This window comes from Staurois parvus, unplaced genomic scaffold, assembly GCF_062004578.1.
Source record: "Staurois parvus isolate SC_StPar_1 unplaced genomic scaffold, SC_StPar_1.0 ptg000011l, whole genome shotgun sequence".
Taxonomy (NCBI): domain Eukaryota; kingdom Metazoa; phylum Chordata; class Amphibia; order Anura; family Ranidae; genus Staurois; species Staurois parvus.
Window position 1 is genome coordinate 19,413,056 of NW_028317807.1, and position 22,110 is coordinate 19,435,165.

Genomic DNA, 22,110 nt, shown 5'->3' on the forward strand with positions numbered 1-22,110 from the left:
ACTGGGGAAAGTGCAGAGAAGAGCAATCAAACTGATAAGAGGCATGGAGGAGCTCAGCTATGAGGAAAGATTAGAGAAACTGAATTTATTCTCTCTTGATAAAGGGGGATATGATCAACATATATAAATACATCACTGGCTCATATAGTGAACTTGGTGTAGAGCTATTCACCCTGAGGTCATCACAGAGGACAAGGGGGCACTCTTTACATCTGGAGGAAAAGAGATTTAATCTCCTAATATGGAAAGGTTTCTTCACAGTAAGAGCTGTGAAAATGTGGAATAGACTCCCTCAAGAGTTGGTTCTAGCCAGCTCAGCGAATTGCTTTAAAAAGGCCTGGATTCTTGGATACACAGAATATAACTGGTTACTAACGTTTTTAGGTAAAGTTGATCCAGGGAATATCCAATTGCCTCTCAGGGGATCAGGAAGGAATTTGTTCCCCTGCAGGAGCAAATTGAATCATGCTTTGCTGGGTTGTTTGCCTTCCTCTGGATCAACTGTGGGTATAGGATTTTAACTTTTTTTTCTCTTTGGTTGAACTAGATGGACTTTTGCCTTTTTTTCAGCCAGACTATGTAACTATGCTTACCTTATTTTCACAGTAAGGAAGTCAAAAAGGAGTAGTGGTGAATGAGGTATTTTGGTGACATTGACCCTTCTCACAGTGACTGCTTACACAGAGGCAGATCTTTAAGGAGGCGATAGACATCTATGTGTTATTTAAAGGATGGCTGCACTTTTAGTATTGAAATAATTTGCTCTTGTGATGTGATATATAAAACACAATAAAGTGCAGTTTTAGTGTGATATAATGTGCTGTTGTAGATTGGTGTGCTTTTACTGGGTGACAATGAAGGAAGCCTAAAGCAGTTAGCCTGCATAGGGTCCCTTTAAAGCCTAAAGTGTATGCAAACCCTAACAATAAACTTCTCTTATTTGTTCCCTTTTGGTAAATATAGGTTTGAATGTGTTTTGTTCTACTTGCTCAAGAAGTACAAACAAAAACCTGATGATCAGAATTTCAGAACTTCCCTATGTCCGCCACATACTTCCTGTGCTATCTCAGGCAAGCCCTCCTACTTCTTATCTTGGCAGAACAATTTTCCCCTAGGTTGTGAGCTGAAGACAGTGGAAAGGTTTCAATATTTTAGCATAAGACAACAAGGCAGGGCTGACACCATTCAGTTGTGTGTTGTCAGCATTTCTGCCATGCCAGGTATTTAGTGGTAGTTGCAGGGTCCAAAAAGGGATATCTATTTCAGATATCTACTATATACAGTAATATATATATATATATATATATATATATATATATATCCAACACAACAAACACTTTTCTCCTGCGCTAGGAAAAGACTCAGTAGACAGTAGAGGCTCTGAGGAAGAGGTTGTTTCCTCGAAACGCGTTAGCCAGTTGGTCATCCAGGGTTCCATCTTATGGACTCAGATGTTGTTTGGATCATACATCTTGTTCAGTATGACATGCCTGTGTTTTTATGTCTATTGTGAGTATGATACTTACTTTATTTCTTCAATAAATATTTTAAACGATAATGCACTGGGTCGGTGCGCCCTTTTTCTGTTTCTCCATATATATATTTATATATACAGCAATACCTCGGTTTAAGAACGCCTCGGTTAAAGTAATTTTCGGTTTACAAATAAAAATCCACTGAAAATAATGCCTCGGTTTACAAATTTTGTATGAATTTTTTTCGCAATACGAAGTGTATGTCAGTGCTGATTTTTAAATGCAATTGCTGGCTCTTTTTTTTTTCTTCACTATAGCTCACAGAATTAGCTGTCACTTTCCCCAAAGTTAACGGAAATGTTGTTTCTTTTAAGAAACTAAAAAGAAACATTGTTTGCCCCCCCTTTCCTGACCTGCCAGGCTGCATGCTCTGAAAAGGGTCTGGTATGGATTTTGGGGAGGACCACCACGCCATTTTGTTTTAAATTTTGGAGTTTTGGACTCAAAATCCATACCAGACACGAAGGGCTTGGTATGGATGGGAAGGGGGACCCCACGCAGTTTTTTAAATTATTTTTTTAATTGCCGGCAATTCTTTTACATTCAGCTGTCAGTGGGGAACCTCGCTGACAGCTGAAATATTAACACATGGTTGTCACTACTAAAATGCCGAATGCCTTGATAAAACAACTCATGCAGTATTTATTAGTGTTTACTTTTTTCTGATCTCCGGAACAGATTAATTGGTTTTCAATGCATTCCTATGGGAAACAGCGTTTCGGTTTAAGAATTTTTCGCTATAAGAAAAGTCCTGCAGAACGAATTAAATTCTTAAACCGAGGTATTACTGTATATATATATATACATAGTTAATCCGGTTGAAGAAAAGTCACAATTGCATCCAGTTCAACCAACAGAGAAAACAAAATCACACACACAAATAGAAAACCTCCATGTACACTATCCTATACCCACAGTTGATCCAGAGGAATGCACCCCCCCCCCCCCCCAATAAAGCATGAACCAATTTGCTCCAGCAGGGGAAAGAGATTCCTTCCTGATCCCCCAAGAGGCAATTGGATATTCTCTGGATCAACTTTACCTATCAATATTAGTATCCCGTTATATTCTGTGTATCTAGGAAAGAATCCAGGCCTTAATTAAAACAATCTACTAAGCTGGCCAGAACAGCTCTTGAGGGATTCTTTTCCATATTTTCACAGCCCTTACTGTGAAAAAGCCTTTCTCTATTTGGAGATTAAATCTTTTTTCTTCCAGATGTAAAAAGTGACCCCTTGTTCTCTGTGATGAGCTTAAAGTGAATTGCTCTACACCACGTTCACTATATGGACCACCTATGTATTCATGTTGATCATATCCCCTCATAGACTTTAATTTACACATTAGCCACATGTGGGGTACTATGTCAAATACTTTTGGCAAATCCAAGTATACTACATTCGCAGTCACTCCTTTGTCTAGGTTTTTGCTTATCTCCTCAGGAAGTTGTTTGACTACTTCGGCCTTTTATGAAACCATGCTGACTATTGCTTAAAATATTCTTTTCTAGCAAAAACTCATCTATGTGTTCTTTTATTGAACTCTCCAGTATCATCCCAACTATGTATGTTAAACCAAGCAGTCTGGAGGGGTGGAGCCTGACCATGGAGGCGCGGGAGAGCGGAGATTAGACGCTCTCCGATAACCTTCCCCTCCTAACCTCCCTAATGTGTCCGTAACCGCTGAGCTGCCGAAGACTCACCGAGAGAGGCGGGGGATCCTGGCGGCGGTGCGGTGGCTTGTTGGGGGGTGGGAAGCCGAGGCGACTGTCCGCTGGAGGACTGCCTGAGGTGATCCAGGAGGGAGAGTGGGGTTGCCAGGCGACGAGGAGAGCGGAGTAACCACGTGGGCTGCCGCGGGGGACTGCTGGGAGAAGAGGAAGCCGGCTGGCGTCCTAAGAGACTGGGGGAAAAAAACGTTGCCTGTGTCCTGCCATCAAGCAGACCCCAGGAGAGGCTGTACGACACAAGGAGAAAAGGAAAAAAGGGACCCACTAGGAATCCCCATTAAGAACATGGCCACAGGAGATCAAACAACCCAGAACAGCAAATTCTGAAGCAGCTTCACTGAAGTGGGTGAGTGAGAACTGTTAATCTGCCTACATGATTACTATTTGGCTACTGCTATAGCCCATTTGATAAGCACCTTGAGAAGTAAGGAGGGGGTTCCCAGAGAGGGTCTGAAGATTAGAGAAGAAGAAGAAGAGAAAGAAGTAATAGCTTAACTATAGACTAAAGAGCTTTAAAAAACCTTTAAAAACCTTACAGGTGACATGAAAGGGAAAAATAGCAAAGGAAATATGCCCAAGAATTCCCAAATTCAAACTGCAACGATAAAAAAGTATACATCACAGGGGAAATTGACTCCTATAAGACCCCAGGAAATAAGTGAAAGGTGCGACCTGGAAACAAGCTTAGATAATAGCTCAAGATCCTCCCTGGGAGCAGTTAACAATAGTCAACAAATAATTGAAGGTATAGAGCTGGGAGAAACTGAAAAAGACTTGCAAATACCGAATAAAAAGGAAATGGCGGAAATGTTTAAAAACCTGGAAAAATCTATAAAGCAAGAGATGGGGATAATGCGGAAAGAAATGGGACAACTGCTAATTAGGGTGGAAGAAACCGAGGAGACAGTCAAATATCATACCCAAATTATCCCAAAAATAGAGAAATTGATAGTGGATACCCGGAAGGAACAAAAAAGACTGCTTTATATGATGGAGGACCAAGAAAATAGAGAAAGGAGAAATAACATTAGAATAAGAGGAGTCCCAGAGTTGCTACAGGGGGAAGATTTAAAGGAGACCACATGCAAAATTTTGAACTCCATAATGGATAGACCTGGTGCGGAGACGTATAAATTGGATGGAGCTTATAGGATAGGAAAATTCCAACAAGAAAAAGGCCCAGAAAAATCAAGAGATATAATTGTCCAATTTCATAACTATGGAGATAAGGATGAGATATGGAAGAAGATCAAGGGAAGATCTAATATTAAATATGGAGGGAAAAATATTCAAATTTTTGCAGATATAGCACCTGGGACATTGAGAAGAAAAAGGACATTGAAACCATTGTTGGAACTGTTGAAAAGACATAATGTGCAGTATAGATGGGGTCGATCAGCATGTTTAATCGGCTGGAGAGATGGAGTCACTGCATTTTTGAGAACCCCTGAAGATATGAAAGAATTTTGTAATAAATTTGAACTGCAGAGAATAGAGATCCCGGAATGGGAAGAGGAGGAGGGAGAATTATATATGTTGGGAAAAGAGGAATGGCAGCTAATTAGGAGAGAAAACAGAGAGCAGATAAATAGAGGGACAACGGGGAGGAGGGGGGGAAGGTGAGCGCCACATGGACAGAACCGAACTCCCAGGTAGGAATCAAAAGTGGGACCTTTTCCACAAATGATCCATAGGCAAACAAAAAGCCTAATAGGGGGGGGGGAGGAGGGAGGAGTATCCGAGGGAGGGGGGGTAGGGGGAGGGAGGAGGGGGGGATTGAGGGGGGGAGGGAGGGGGGATGACGAGGGGAGGAGGGGGGGGGGTGGAGGGGGGGAGGTTCGAGGGGAGGGAGAGAATTGGGGAGGGACAGGGGATAGAGATTTTTAAAACTGACATCTTGTATGAAAGGAGAGGTTTTGGGAGGAGGAAGAGGAAGGGAAAGGGTAAAAAAAGGAAGAAGACAAATATAATATGGAGGAAATACGCTTGGTAACCCATAATGTAAATGGATTAAATTGCCCAGGTAAAAGATTTAGACTATACAGGGAACTACAACATAGAGAGGCCTCAGTTGTCTTTTTGCAGGAAACACACCTAGAGTTAAAAAAAAATATTAAGCTAAGCTCTAGACAACACCCGACATGGTATTATGCAGATTCCCCAGTTAAGAGAGCTAAAGGGGTAGCTATAGGATTTGCAAAAAACATTAGGTTTGAACTAGAAGATAGAAAGACGGACCCGGAGGGGAGGTTTCTGTTCTTGAAAGGTAAACTACAGGACGTAGAATGTACGCTTGTAAACATATATTGCCCTAATAGAAAGCCAGAGAAGTTTTTGAAAGAAGTTATGAGAAGATTGATGGACTTTGGAAAGGGATACCTAATAGTGGCGGGAGACTTTAACATTTGTATGGATCCACAAATAGATACAACATCCAGAGTACAGAGAGGGGAAAACAGGCCCATGGGATTATTGAAAAGGGTGATGAAAGAGTGTCAATTGGTGGATAGCTGGAGAGTTGTTAACATGAGAGATAGAGATTACACCTTTTTCTCTAGTGTACATAGGACATACTCTAGATTGGATTATATTATGGTAGACCATCGACTCGTTGAGGATTTGGTTAAAGTTAAAATAGAAGCAATAACTTTCTCGGACCATGCTCCTGTTGTATCGGAATTAAGATGGGGAGGGAAGGTATCAGGAGGCTTATCATGGAGATTGAATGAGACACTCCTCATGGATCCAGATACTGACCGGAAGATCAGAGAGGAAATAGAGAGGTTCTTTGAGGAAAATGAAACAGGGGATATATCACTAGCTACAGTGTGGGAGGCACATAAAGTATATATAAGAGGTATCCTTATTGCGACTGGGGCAAAGAAAAAAAGGGAAAGACGAGAGAAGATCAGTGAGCTTTTGAAGGAAATAGCTGAGATGGAACGCCTACATAAACATAATATAAGGAAAGAGATAGAGCAAAGGGTGATAAAAAAGAGGGAAGAACTAGAGAAAGTAATGGAGGAGGAAAAAATGAGAACTTTTAATAAGATCAGTGGAGAAAGATATAGATGGGGAGATAGATCAGGAAAATACTTGATGAGAGCCTTGAGGAGAAAGAAGAACAGGAACTACATAGATAAAATAAATAACTCCAAGGGAGAGTTAGTCCATTCAACCAAAGACATTGCAAAGGTATTTAAAGATTACTATAGTAAATTATACAATATTGCCCCCAAGGATGATATAAATAAAGATAAAGTAATAAATATTGAAAAAAGAAGAAATTATTTAAGGAAGGCAGGATTACCAAAATTAAATGCAGAATTATTAAACTCCTTAGAATCTGATATCACACAAGAAGAACTTCAAATAGCATTAAAAAGCTTTAAGACGGGAAAAAGCCCAGGTCCAGACGGGTATACAGTGAGGTATTATAAAAAACATGCTGATTTACTGATACCTAAGTTAAAGAGATATATGGAGGCGTTGGGGGGAGAGATGGAGATAAGACAGGAATCCCTTCTGGCACAGGTGGTTTTGATACATAAGGAAGGTAAAGACATCACCAACTGTTCAAGTTATAGACCGATATCATTATTAAACGTAGATACGAAGTTGTATGCAAAAGTATTGGCGAATAGGTTAGGAGATCTGATGCCGGACTGGATACATGGAGATCAGGTGGGTTTTGTTAGAGGAAGAGAGGGTCGAGATAATGGGTTGAGGTCCCTGATGCTTATACAGAAAAGTAAATTGGAAAAAAAACCAGTAGTGCTGCTCTCGATAGATGCGGAGAAGGCGTTCGACAGGGTTAACTGGAGTTTTATGATAGACACACTGGAGATCTTGGGATTGGGTAGTAGGATGAGAAAGTGGATTGGAAAGTTGTATGAAGGACCGTCCGCGATGGTAATGGTAAACGGAGAGAGATCAGAGACCTTTTCTATGTCAAATGGAACCAGACAGGGATGCCCACTTTCCCCACTGTTGTTTGTTCTATCATTAGAACCCCTGTTATCAACAATTAGGAAAAATATAGATATAAGGGGAATAAATGTTGGAAAGACAGAACATAAGATAGCCGCTTTTGCGGATGATTTATTATTCTATGTTGGCAACCCGAGAATAACACTTCCTAACTTAATGAAAACACTGAAAGAATATGGGGAAATGTCAAATCTAAAAATCAACCCGAGCAAAACAGAGATATTAAATATAAATCTTCCAATGAGTGAAAAAGAAAATATACAGAGAGAGTTTCCCTTTATATGGAAAGATAGAGAAATAAAGTACCTGGGAGTAAAACTTACTCCCTCACAGAAAAATCTTTATAAAGCTAATTATATCCCAATGTTAAACGAAATCAGAGAGGAATTGAGGAAAATGGGTAGTGGGAATCCTTCCTGGCTGGGTCGTATTAACCTGATAAAAATGGTAATTCTCCCAAAAGTACTGTATAAATTTCAGATGATTCCCATTAATCTCCCAGAGTTGTATTTTAAGACAATTAAGCGAATGGTAACTAAATATATATGGAAAAATAAAAAACCTAGGATATCATATGATGTGTTAAGCAGAAATAAAGAAAAAGGGGGGTTGGGATTACCGGACTTTAAAAGATACCATAGGGCAGTCATTCTAGCAAGAATTTTTGACTGGATACATAATTCAAAGAGTAAACATTGGGTCACGATTGAAAACACACTTAGTAGAAAGGATCTGGGTAGGAGTGTATGGGTGTCACCACAGTTTAGAGAATTAGAGGAGAGCACGAGTATATACACGAGGATTGTAATAAGGGAGTGGGATAAAATGCACAAACAGAGGAAATGGGACTTCAATTCACTGTTGATGTCACTAAGAAATTCAGAGTTTTTTCCCCCAGGTAAAGAGGAAATTTCAGGTAGATGGATTATGAAGGAAGATACTCAGCTGAGAGATGTAATGAAGGGGGTACACTTAAGAACACTGGAGGATTTGAAAAGGGAAGAGGGAAGGATTTTCACTAGGATAGATATATGGAGATACAATCAATTGAAACAATTTGTAGAGAAATTGACGAAGCCCCTTAGAACTAGGAAAGAGTGGAATGAATTTGAGAAATACTTAGAAGATAGAGGTGATGGGAAACACAGCACTGCTAAAGCATATAAAGCTCTCACGGACTTAGATAGTAAGTTTAAATTAAAATACATAGAAAAATGGGAAAAGGATCTAGGAGTGGAGTGGGAAGAGCACACACAGAGGAAAATATTTAGAATGGTACACGAAAATATTAGCATGCGTGAGGTAGAAATGAATTTTAAATGTTTGACAAGGTGGTATCTAACACCGGTGATAGAGCACAAGATGAGTGAGGAGAAGCAACCTTGGTGTTGGCGAGGGTGTGGAGGGTTGGGCACGATGTATCACATATGGTGGGAATGCTCAAAAATACAAGTATATTGGGAAAAAATTATAAATCAAATCACGAATATCACTGGAATGGAGATAGGATTGGATCCTGAAACCTGTCTTTTTCATAACTCAAAATTACCTGGAAATAAATATAGAGAACTTAGTATATTGTGCTACTTAAATGCAGCAAAAAGCCTGATTCCTAAGTTCTGGGGTAAAGTTGAAGCACCGAGGGAAGAGGACTGGATAAATAGAGTGGACCAGATTGCTAGACTGGAAAAACTTTATTATATACAGGAAGATAGGATGGTGACATATCATATGAAATGGGAGAAATGGGAGGAGTTCAAAGGGAAGGTAAAGGAAGGTACTGAGTAAGTAAGCATAAAGAAAAGGGTAAGAGAGGACAAAAAGAAAGGAAGGAAAAAGGGGAAGTGACAGGGAGAGAGAGAAAATATAGGAATTGGCCTTTCTTTCTTTCCTTTTCCTTTTCCAGGCCTCGGTTTCCAGAGGATATGAGATACAAGTAGATCAGATAGATGTCAGGGGTATTTTGAAGCGGGGTGGGAGGTGGGAGGGTTAAAAGGAAGGGAGTCATGGGGAGAAAATGATTTGAAATTAGTGTTTTATGAGATTTTGTAATGTTATATCTTACACTATGGAAATGTGTATTGTCTTACTTGAAAAATGAATAAATATTTAAATTAAAAAAAAAAAAAAAAAAAAAACCAAGCAGTCTGTAGTTATATCGTAAAGACTTTGATCCCTTTATAAATATGGGCACCACATTGGCCTTACGCTAATCCAATGGTAATATGCCAGTCATTAACCACTTGCCTACTGGGTGTTTAATAAATTAGGCTTCTCTATGTCCTCAGTAACCAGCTAAAAATTATCAAGTAAAAGGCCTACATGCTCAGACTTGACTTTTCTACTGTTAATATATTTGAAGAATTTTAGGGGGTTTGTCCTACTCTCTTTTGCAACCTGTTGTTGGTTTTCCACTTTTGTAGCCATTATTTATTTTTTACATATTCTGTTACATTCTATGTAACTTTCTGTGTAACTTTAAATGATAATAGTGTTCCTTCATTTTTATATTTTTAATAGTTTTTTTCTTATTATTTATAGCTATTTTAACTTTAGACATGAGCCACATAGGCTTTATTCTTAGCCTTTTAAACTTATTGCCCAGGGAATGTATTTTTCAGTGTGTTTCTGTATAGTCAATTTGAAGAATTTCTATTTCTGTTATGTGTTCTTTATTGACAACCTTACAGACTAAGTCTTAAAGAAGCAGCCCTAAACCAGGGAAATTTTGCTCTCATAAAATTAAGTGTTTTTATCTATCCAGTACGTGTTTGTTGTTTACAGCTAACATTAAATTAAATCATGTTGTATAGTGTACGGCTACCTTTATACACCTAAAGTGAACTTATCCTAGACTTAATTGTTAATGGAACCCCAAATATGGAAGCAAACGTGAAAAAAAGCAAATAAATGTGGCAAATGTGCAGTAAAAAATGTGCAAACTGTGACACACCAAAATACCCCATGAGTTACTTTGCCACATGTAGGGCAGTCCATTACAAATCAATGGCCTGCTCTATGCCATGTCATGGGAAAAAGGAGCAAAAAAACATGTGCTCCCATCTAGAAATGCTAGGGGGGGGTTTAAAGTCATTGCCAAACAAAATAAAGAAGGGGACATGGATGGATGAGTTTTTCTTGAAAGATAAAAATGAATTAAATCGCTTTTTTCAGTTTGTGGTGCTCAGGCACAGTTAAGTTTCACTTTATCCACTTGCCTACCGGGCACTTTCACTTCATTCCTGCCCAGGCCAATTTTCATCTTTCAGTGCTGTCACGCTTTGAATGACTATTGCGCTATCATGCAACACTGTGCACATATGAAATTTTTATCATTTTTTTGAGACATATAGAGCTTTCTTTTGGTGATATTTAATCACAACTAGATTTTTTTTTTTCTTAACAAACAAAAAAGGAGCAAACCTTTTGGAAAAAAAATGCTTTTGCTTAGTTTCTGTTATAAAATTTTGCAAACAGGTAATTTTTCTCCTTCATTGATGTACGCAGATGAGGCTGCACTGATGGCCACTGATATGCAGCACTGATGGACAGTGAAAGGCTGCACTGATGGGCACTGATGATAAGGCACTGATGAGGCTGCATTGATATGTGGCACTGATAGGAACTGACAGGTGGCACTGAAGGTCACTGATAGGTGGTACTGACTGGTGTCACTGATGGGAACTGACTGGAGGCACTGATGGATACTGACTGGTGGCATTGATGGACACTGACTGGCGGCACTGATGGACACTGGCAGCACTGATAGACACTTTTGAGACTGCGCTGATGGACAATGTTGGGGCTAGGGGCTGCACTGAACTGCCTCTGAATTTTGAAATACACTTGTTGATTACCGGCTCTCCTCTTTCCTCACACTGTGGCAGCGTGAAGAAAGTGCAACCGATAACCGGCAACTGTATTTACATTGTGATCAGCTGTTACATTGGGCACAGCTGATCATGTGGTAAAAGGACGCTGTGATTGGCCCTTTACCATGTCATGTGATCAGCTGTGTCCCACAGACAGAGAGACCACAGAGCTCGCTGGATGCGCACCCCCGGGGGCGCATGGGAGGCGCAGTTCTGAAGGACATCACATGACTCCCTCCCTGAACTAGACAACTACGCTGTAGCCGTCATTCAGCTATAGCCTGGTCATCAAGTGGTTAAAGTGTATGTCAGGCAAACAATAAAAAAAAACGTTTGGCTGGACTTTAAGATTAGAGTGCTATTTGTAAAAAAAAAAAATCAAATCAAGCAAGAATCAAGCCAACATATGTGAACAGTTGCCTATACTGTAGCATCACTACTTTTTCCTAATACTGATTCAATGTGTGTTTCAGATTCTACTACTGGAACTTCAGGAGACTGGGCAGCAGATATTGGCATCAAATTTTCTTACACCTATGAACTAAGAGATGAAGGCGACTATGGATTTGAGCTACCAGCTGATCAAATTCAGCCTACTTGTGAAGAAACATTTGTTTCAATGCTGTCAATATTTGAATATATAGATAAGCAATACCTAGGACCTCTTGATGAGGGTGATGGCGATGGTGATGGCGATGGTGATGGTGAACCCAATGGTGCAGTGGCTATAACTTCCCTTTGGCTTCTCTCACTTGCTGTCTGCATATACTGTGCTCTGATAAATTAGGAATGTTATTTATGCTTGTGGAAAGCAGTTTGCAGCATTCTATAGTAATGATGTAATTGCAAAATAAGGCATATTACCTTTTACTTTTGTAATTTAAGTAATATATTGTTAATCTAGTGTTTAATGTTTAAAGCTGAACTCTGAAAAACTAAAGGTCCTCCCTTACAGTGGGGCTGTGTCTGCCCACACTGCGAGGGATACAGTGTTAGTAAACATTGCTTGGTGACTTGCATCTAAAGATAAGCTTATAATAAAGCTTACCTGTAGGTACAACGAATATCTCCTGAACGTGCACCCTTTAGGAGATATTCACTATTTCTGCAGCCGGAGACATCACACTCGCATGTGCTCTGATGTGTACTGTGTACTTCTAAGTATGCTGTCCTTTCAGAGTGTTGTGCCACAGCCGTGGCTTCCGTGTACATGCACAGGAGTGACGTCATCACGGCTCAGCAATCAAGTTGCTGGAGCCCGCAAACCCAGAAAGAAGACCAGGTGAAGGTGGACGCCCTGTCGGCAGTGACAGCATGCCACTGGAGGGCTTCTTTATATGGGGAGTCTTTCATAATGTGCTGGTATGCCATACATGCTAGCATATTATGATATGGCTTACTAGATTGTCCCCTTCCGCAGGATCGTCTGCACACCAGCTAACTAAGGTCCTCTGATGTCATCAAGACCTATGCAAGGACCATAGCCCTAGACTAGATGTGAAGACACTGCAGGACAGTCTACTGCTTAAGCGGTGTGCCATTTGCTGGAGAAGTGGAGATTCAGGCTAGTAAAAGTGTTCTGAAGGCGGAGCTAAGCTCCACGATACCTACCTCTCTTCAACTGTCATATGTCTCTAGTTGGCGCTAGCATTTTCTATCCGGCTTCTTCCAGGTTCTGAGCTTTGAACATCTTCATTATCCGGTGCAGGATCATGTCACTATGTGCATATACAGGAGTGTAGTCATCCCAGGATACAGGCGTTGTGACAGAATGTAAACTGAGCGACTCTTGCACTGCTCAGTGTACATTCCAAAGAAGACTGCGAGCAGGCAGGTAGGTTTCTTTTATTGCAGAAGAAACATTGCAATTATACAAGCAGTTAACCCTTCCAGTGTGGGGTCAGCCCCACTGAAAGGGAGGACTTTTAGTTTTCCCAGAGTTCAGCTATAAAGCTTAGCTATTATTTTACAAATTTATGATGCATTAAATAGCATACAAATACATGGTCCATTCTTAAGAGTACAATATTTTATTAGCAGCATTTAAAATTGTGCATTATTTAATAATTTAGTGTAAGTCTACAGCTCTTCGGAAAGAACCAACCCTGCTGGTAACACCACCCCAGTCGCTGTATCTCCTGTACTCTCCAGGTCTCAAGTAGTACTGACGCCCTCTGTAGTTGGGCTCCTCATAGAAGATCCAGTGTCCTTCAAGAACATTGCATGAGTAGATGTCATGATAGCGGAATTTTTCAAATACTTGTGGGCAATCTTCAGTAAACTCCATCATCTGACCTTTGAAGTCTTCTCTCTCATATACCCTAATCTTACATGAAGTTTGCTGGAAGAGACATAAATGAATGTTAAACAGGTTTCTACTTTCAGAAAGAAGATGAAAACGTTTTGTACAGTGAGAGTTACTGTATTGAACCTAGCTGGTCAACCATATGGAAAGCTGCGCCTTCACTAAGGACGTTATGTGCATTACCTTTGAACTCTATATGCATTTTTATGAAAGTGCATCAAAGATGCAACAAGCATGATGTTTTTAACAGTCAACGTCTAAAACATGCATAAAACATACTTATGTGAATGGAGACCAATAAGCAATTTCCTGTGTGTGGTTGTGGTACAGTGCTTTGTTTTTTTTTTCTCAAAGCAGAGAACACATCATTAAAGTAAGCAAGATTTAGAATTTCAGTATTGTGTTCTGATAAAATAAAGATAACCATAAAGTTGAACCTCAAGTAGATACAAAAAGCACCGTTTACTGTAATTTGGATATGTAGCTTAAAAAATCATTGCATAAAAAATATTTGCACAAAAAGTCATTCCATATATTCAAATACAGCTGGTATAAATATCTAAATATGTCTTTACATCAGCTTGCCGGAATCCCATGCATAACAGAACTCGGAAGAGAGGAGGGACAAGCAATGTTAGCCAAATAGTCTCTGTTGCATTGTATACGTTGTCAGTCTAACACTGGTGACATGCTGGCAGGGCATAGGTATTATTTAATCAGTGTGCTGCTGGTCATGACTGTCCAATCAGGAAGCTGGAACAAGAGTGAAGAGATCACCGTATTCCTTACACTGGCTGCGCTTGTTTCCTGGATGTATCTGGTTCCAGTATTTATGAGTGGCATACTGTACCTAGAACACACATGTAGATATAACTTGGAGAAAAGTCTGAATGCATAAAAGAAAGTGGTGTCATACTTTTGACTGTGGTAGGGGTATGTGAATTACAAAATTGTCTGAAGAGAATCACAAATATTCTGCTGGGTAAAATCGTTCACATAAATGTATTTCAATTGTGCATTTATTTGTCCTGCGTTTACCTTTAAAATAATTGACTATTAACATAGTGTTGCACATGAAGAAAACCGATATTTTTAAATTAATAATGATTGTTTAAAATAAGGATTCTGGTAAATAAACTAAAATACATCAATCTTTTAAAGTCCACCATGAATTTGTCCCAGTGATCTGAAAGTACAAATCGTGTTACACTCATTGGGTGCATTTACTAAAGGAGTAGAGAGTGTTCACCTAGCAAAGTGAGGGTACATACCGCTGCATATTTTAAATGGTGTCTTTAATTTGTATTTTACGAGAAACCATACCAAGGATGCAGCAAGCTGGATTTTTTTTTAAGGTATCGCACTGGCAACAAACCTAAATACATAGACACAACAGGAAATAAGGGTAAATCTCCCCAATGTCAGGGGGAATTTCACCTCTGACACCAGAAAAACTGAATCATTTGAAGACATTTCCTCTAATCCTGTGACAAAACCAGAGACTTAGACTTACCCTCTATAACAGGGTTTTTCAACTAGGGTTCCTCCAGAGGTTGCCAGGGGTTCCTTGAGAAATGAGCAATTTTGCCTCTCAGGTAAGTTTCCACTGACACCACTGATCTTTTTAACAATCTGTAAAGGGGTAATTCTTCCCAATGACCACAAGTGTAAGGAGCATTCTTTCCACTGACCATCACACCAATGTATCATGAATTGTAGATAAAGCCGCTTTTAGCAGGGGTTCCCTGAGACCGGAAAGTTAAGCCAAGGGTTCCTCTGCGTTGAAAAGGTTGCGAAAGGCTGCTCTATAAACTACAAAAATGGTTATTTTAGTGCAGTTCCATGTTAAAGCCCAACTTTGGGCAAAAAAAAGATTTTCTCCTGCAGTGTGGCTGTGTCTGCACTGTAAGGGTTAACTGATCATTTTTTATGGGGGAGAGTAGAAAGGCTATACTGTATAGGTATATATACCTGTTTCTTAGTTTCACTGGTGAACAGCTCTCCCCCACAATCCAGCGGTGAGTTGTTCCTGATGTCCTTATGTCAAACAGCAGGACTTTGAGTTTGATAACATCAAGAGCAGTCCACCGAACAAGACAGGCAGGAGCCACAGGGATCGGTCTTGTGCAGGAGGATCAGGTAAGTATATCTCCGTTCTCCAATCCCCTTGTCAAAAATGAGCAGCTAACTTTTTATTTGCCCAGAGATGGGCTTTAAGCATTTGATAACTCTCTGTCTGTCATGGTTGTTTATTAAGTAACTTATTGATCTGGATAATGTGTGCAGTTTTGGCTAACAGAATATATATTAGTGGAAAACATTTAAGACTATCCAAAAAAAAGAACTGGGTATCCTGAAGGAATATATCAGTAAAATGTATTCATTTATACAATAAAAACTACCTATAGCCTCTCAATCTATAATTTACAAATGTTATAAGAATGCTTATGCATCTGTGTATAATATATATATATATATATATATATATATATATATACACACACACACACACACACATCATACATCACCTCTATTGGAGAGGCTGAAAAAAAATGTAATGATCCCCTTTAGAGAGGCTTTTCCTCTGAGGAGCCCAATAATTAATCCGATGGCCAAAAGGTCCTCTGATTACCCCAAAGTCCTGTACCACCAATGACACCTCCACTGCTGGTACATATGCTTCTTAACCTATCTCCCAAGAAGGAATTTTATGAGCTAATAAAGGACGCATTAGGTATCTGAACAAACAGCCATTTCTGCCCATTTTCAGGCATTCGCCAAAAATACATGGACATTGACAATGACACTCAAACTGAAAATGTTATATCTTGAGCATCTCCAGGTTAATGCTGTAGGAACTGTCTTGCTGTAGACAGTTTGGCAGGTTATTGGATCACATACAAGGGAAGATTGGAAACATTTGACCTGGAAGACAAACACAACCAACAAGCCTTATTTTAATGGTAGGGTCAAATTTCTGTAGGCTAAAGAGTGTTTAGCACACAAAGTGTGCTGCAGTACCATAATGATTCTAGCAATAATAAAAGGTGGGTGTTGTGTTCATGGCTTACTGACAAACACATTTATTAACCTCCCTGGCGGTATGATTATTTCCGATTTTTGGTGCTGAAAGCGGTACCATTTTTTTGCATGGAAATATGTATTTTTTTTATTGTAGGCTGTAATTTTTAGGAAAAACTCACTGAAATCTGTCCGAACAAGAGTCTAGTAAACATCCCGGGTATGATAAAATTTGAAACACAAAATCATAAATTATAATTTAATAAATAATCATAAAAATAATATAAAAATAATAAAAAATTTAATTCAATAATATAATCAAACCAAAAACACTGAAATGTGAAATAGAGCGCCAAGTTCGCACATCGCTGAGCAAAGTCGCAAAATCGTTTTCAGTTTCTGATGACGAATTTCCCCCACGAATCATTATCACTCAATTCTGCAAGTGGTTCTGATTTACTATCGCTGTTCTCTAGCTGATCTAAACCGTTTTTGACCTAAAGGGACACTTTTTGGACGCCATGGACATTTCTCAGTTTCCAGGCAGAAAGAATAGACAAAATGCAGGCAGGGCGCAGGACAAAGCACTAGGGACAATATGTATGTGAAATAGGTTGAAACAGCAATGTTTTACTGTGTAAAATGTAAAAAAAAAAAAATGACATTTTTTAAAATTTTTAAATTTCCCGCCGGCGGCGCCCGTACGTCCCGACGTCACAGGGACAGGACACAGAAGCCGGATGCCGGCATCGGCCGGAGGAGATGGCCGGGGACGCTGCAGGGGACACATCGTGGGAGCGCAGGGTAAGGTAAGTGAAGAACACTTGCCGGAGCAGTGCCGCATGGTATTCCCGAGTGTAGCTCGGGGTTACCGCTTTTGGTACTGAAATGTTACCCCGAGCTACACTCGGGAATACCGTCAGGGAGGTTAATACTGTTTTTTTTCTACAAAAGTGGGATTACAAGGTATCATTTGTAAATGAGGAATATTAATTTAGTTGCATAAGTACTGTCACACTTTTCCACTATTTTAAAGTGTTAAAACTCAAGTCTTCTTGATATTTTGGTTATGGATGGAATCATCCAATGGCTTCTAAAATATATTGACTCCAGTAAGAGAATCGCCCTGTTGTAAACCTCATCAATTGATATATTTGTATTGGCTTTTAAACAGAGTATTAATATGTGATGCCTATTTAACACTCCCTTGTCAATAACAATAGCACATTAAAGCAGACAGTATGCGAAAAAAAAACTCATTAGGGCATATTTCCTAAAACAGTTACCTGGGGAATAATCCTACAGGATCTGATGGAGTCCCCGAAGCCCAAGCATTGTTCAAAGTCGGGATATTCCCCTCTTTTTAAGAAAAACTGGCATCCCCTGTAGTTTGGAAACTCGTAGACCATCCAGTTTCCATGTTCAACCCGGATTGAACCACATCGGTTAAAGAAGGAAAGCAAGTCAGAGCTATCAGAGTTACACTCATAAGAGCGACCCTGAAAGTTCCTGTCCTCATAGAAGATGATCTGGCCAGAGATTATAGGAACAAGACAAAAAAACACAAATTATTTATCAAGATTTTATATAAAGTAGTATACTGTATGTAAACTAAAATGCAATTAAAACTGGCAATTGATATCAAGAAGACAAGACAGAAGGGAACATTTCTCATTTTATTGTACAGACAGCAATAAATAACCGCACAGAGGTTCTAACTCCTTCCCAGTTTTATTGCACTCTGTATTCCATTGGAGATCTTTGCTACTCACTTCTTTTCCTGGTGAAACATAAGCAAGTAAAGAAAGTTCCAAGCTTCCAACAAGAAAGATACAGCCAGCAATAAAAACATCCCAAAAATGTACCCTCACTTCCTTTTCTGATGACTTATTTAAACCTTTCCCTTCTCTCTCCTTATTAAAGCCCCACTCAGGGCAGGAGAAAAAAATTCTCTTGCAGTGGACCCCCCTCACTGCAAGGGTTAAATGCTTGTTAAGTCTAGGGATAAAGGAATAAGCTGTAATACCTACCTAATTCTTAGGCTTCCACTACTCTATAGCAACTTCTCGACATCTCTCTGTCCATCAGTCACACTCTGAACTCTGCATTGTATGTAAGGACAGCCAGAGACATCCCTAGGGTTGGTGTCACCCAATGTGGTAACATGTGGTGTCACCCCTCCAGAGAGGAAGGAGCGGTGCCAGTGTAGCGGTAAAATGAGTATCCCAATATGTATCCCCTGATGCAACTGCGCTTTAGCACAGAGCTGCCACAGTTAACCCCTTACAGGCTGCAAACCGCTGAAGCTGATCCCGCGGATCACTATGGGTTGAACCTATACCGAGTTAACTGATCTTGCAACCCATAGTGATCCATGGAATCAGCTTCAGCTAAAGTCAGAGATCGGCTTATTCGGCCTGAAACCGGCACATGCGCAGTTGCTTCAGGGGATACATATCTTCACGGGTCCGGGATACTCATTTTACCGCTACACTGGGGGCAGCTGTCACTGTGCCGGGAATCCGGGATCACCCCAATAACTGGCCAGGACCTTCACAGAGACCATAAGATAAGCTCTGCTGGCATCCTGCTCCTGCACCCCCTGTGATGGTGTCACCCGGTGCGGCCTGCACCCCCCTAGAGATGCCACTGAGGATAGCAAGGGCCCAACCAAAAACTTGAGCAAACTTGAGAGAAGAAGGGAGCTCTAGCTGCTAAAGGAGCAACGACTATGTATTACAGCTTATTCCTCTGTCCCAAGACTTAGGGTGGGAATGTGGTAATGGATGGGAATGTTAGAACCCTTGTTGAGTTTTTACTGCTATCTGGGTAAGAATAGAATTTTTGTCAAACTTGTACTTCTGTCTGTGCCTCTGTTGCATATTTCTCTTTCTTCCAGTCAGAAAGACAGGAAGTTAGGGTAACTCACCCTAATAGAGCTCAGAATAGTAGTAAAATTCTATACTTTCTCTACTCTATCAATAACTGGTTTGATATACATATAAAGAAATATTAAACCCAAAAGCAAACATTTATTATATTGCTGCTTAACAATTCTTAGATGTGATGGCTACATTAGTTTTCTTTTCTCTATTTTCATCTGGTGATTCAGGCAATAAGTCTGTTGTGTTTCAAAAGCTGAAACTCTCCACAGACTGTATCAGTTTACAGGGATTAAACAATCCATTTACCATTGGCAGGGGTGATTAAAAGGATGGGCTCTTATTTATTCATGTAAAACCTTTACCTAAAAAGGAAAACACTGTTTGCTGCAACTTATTATGAAGTGTAAGCTGGAGTTTGGCTTCAATTTATTATTGTATTGAAATCTGCTAACTCATTTAACACTACCCCAGCCCCCCTGACTGACAATGCTCAATGCTGTGCCCCCCGTGCTCCTTCATCCAGAGTGTGGGTACTCTAATACAGGGAAAAGACCCCTTATAGGACTTGGGACTTTGAAGGCATAAATATTTACCAAAAAAAGTTTTATAAAAAGTACAAGATTTTTATTGTGTCAAAAAATTATTTTGACCTGTAGACATACCATACAATACATCATCCAAAGTTATAGTACAGCATCACCATCAAAGTATAAATTGCATAAGGATACCCAGTATGACTATGTTTGACTAGCCATTATGTTTGTCTAGTCATACTAGGTATCCTTATTGTGCAATTTATACTTTGATGGTGATGCTGTACTATAACTTTGGATGATGTATTGTATGGTATGTCTACAGGTCAAAATAATTTTTTGACACAATAAAAAGCTTGTACTTTTTTAAAACTTTTTTTGGTATATATTAATGCCTTCAAAGTCCCAAGTCCTATAGGGGGTCTTTTCCCTTTATTTATGTTGTAATTCTGGGGATGTTGGCTACTGATCAGGAACCCCCTTTTCTTCTCTTTTTTGAAGTCTAATACAGGAGGTGTGTTACTGGCCAGATCATCAGGTGAGGGAAGAAAGCCAATGAAAAGAAAACTGAGGCAGCCACCACAACTAATGATTGATAAGCTACAGTATAATACCTTTTTGGTTTTGGTTTTAATAATGCTTCAAAACATACTTTTTTTCATGTAATGCATTTTTTGCATTTGATTGAGAATGATCTGCATCCTTGCTAAATATGTAAATTAACTATCTGCTTGTGTAGCAAAAGCTACAATTTTCCTACAGACCACCACCAGGGTCTCTCCCAGAGGATGTAAATCCCATTTAGGCCCGTTCACATCTATGGGTGCACAATGTAATCTGTGTTGGTGTGTGTTACATTTCTGGAATGTGCTAATGGAAATCCATGCAACAAACAACTCACATGACCATCAACACTCCACATACACCAGTAAGCACCTGAGCTGCAAAAAAAGAGGTCATATACTTTCTTGGTGTTTAGATGCAAGATGAGGGTCTACATATAACAGATGTGTACATACAGAAATACACATCCTGCAATGTGTGTGAACCAAATAAGGTAATTTTACCTCAATCTGCAGCTATATTAAAACTTTTATAAAATGATGGAATTGTTAACCTTTACCCTAATCATCTGTACAACAAAGAACCAACATTGTCTCTCTGTTCTTTACATGTTACTATATTTGTTGGAAAAAATTTCAATAAAGAATATTTGAATATAAAAAAGAAAAAAAAACTTTTATAAAAAGCGGGGAAACAAACTGTGTGTTCACTTTGTATAATGATCAAATCAAACATTTAATACAGAGTATTGGTGTTGTACACAAGCATACTATCATACTACTGGAAGGTATTACTTTTTTATATTTTACAGACGTAATAATGGTTCACATATGGGGTTTATATGGATTAAATTAAAATATTTGCAATAAATAGATTTCATATACAAAGATAATAACTATAAGAGCAAATCAGTAATCCACACAGAACTAATTAAAACTAAACTAAACTACTCACTATAACTAATCAAATCTGTGGTTAAAGTCAAACTAGTCATCTTTGTTTGAAACATCTTTTCGTGTGGCGTATAAAACTTCTTAGTATTTTGCAGACCATGTATGCTGCAATAATTATTTTATTTATTAGATGTAAACAGATACAAGGAAAGGTGTTTAAAATGATAAATATTATTAAAGAATATATATTATACTGTATAGTAAATCTTACCTTTCCCATTTTGGCTTGTTTACTGGTCTGCAAATCGCAGTGTTTTTTCTGGCAGTTGTCTCTTATATACTCTGCACAACTATAGGCTTTTAAAAAGTGCACAAAAAGCAATTGAGGCCCCTTTCTGTCAGTAGAGGTGAGCCAGCTCTGTCTGTGTTCTATAGGGTGACATGTATCCTTTGTACTTACCCATTGTTAGAGGGATTTTCATCTCATTGTTCATTAAGAAAAATAATCATGCGATGAATCCATCGATAAGATAGCAGAACAGCAAGGAACCACCAACGCATGCAATGGATGATTAAATCATGCGATAATTGCTCGCAAGATATCATACCTCGAAGTATAAATTTATAACTTCTGCATTAGGAATTTATGTAACTATAATTTAGATATGTTCTATGTCATATGTGCAGTCCATATAATTTTTGCAGGGGCATCTTACCACATATGTATTTATTTTGCATCACAGTTTTTTTTTTCTTTTAATACATGCATGGTATTGCATTTCT

The 22,110-nt window shown here is 39.2% G+C and overlaps 2 protein-coding genes across 2 annotated transcripts in view; one reads left to right on the forward strand and one right to left on the reverse strand.

Annotated features, from left to right (window-relative positions):
• The window catches only part of LOC149473823 (carboxypeptidase O-like), a 72,810-nt gene extending 58,228 nt beyond the window's left edge, over positions 1–14,582 (forward strand). Inside the window, exon 11 of the mRNA XM_089671553.1 lies at positions 11,600–14,582. Within this exon, the coding sequence (XP_089527679.1) occupies positions 11,600–11,913 (314 nt within the window). The 3' untranslated portion in view covers positions 11,914–14,582. The remainder of the gene's footprint in view (positions 1–11,599) is intronic.
• On the reverse strand, positions 13,134–21,685 carry LOC149473824 (gamma-crystallin-1-like). Its single transcript, XM_089671563.1, has 3 exons — positions 21,599–21,685; positions 17,739–17,981; positions 13,134–13,467 (listed from the first exon to the last, which is right to left on the reverse strand). The coding sequence occupies exons 1-3, from the start codon at positions 21,605–21,607 to the stop codon at positions 13,195–13,197; spliced, it is 525 nt and encodes a 174-aa protein (XP_089527689.1). The 5' UTR covers positions 21,608–21,685; the 3' UTR covers positions 13,134–13,194.
• Between the last annotated feature and the right edge of the window lie 425 nt (positions 21,686–22,110).

What these genes read in the sequence shown, in the direction of transcription:
- LOC149473824 (XM_089671563.1), bottom strand. An exon ending in CCTGTAGGATTATTCCCCAG is followed by an intron (nt 13,468 to 17,738) that starts GTAACTGTTTTA and finishes TGTCTCTTCCAG; the next exon opens with CAAACTTCATGTAAGATTAG.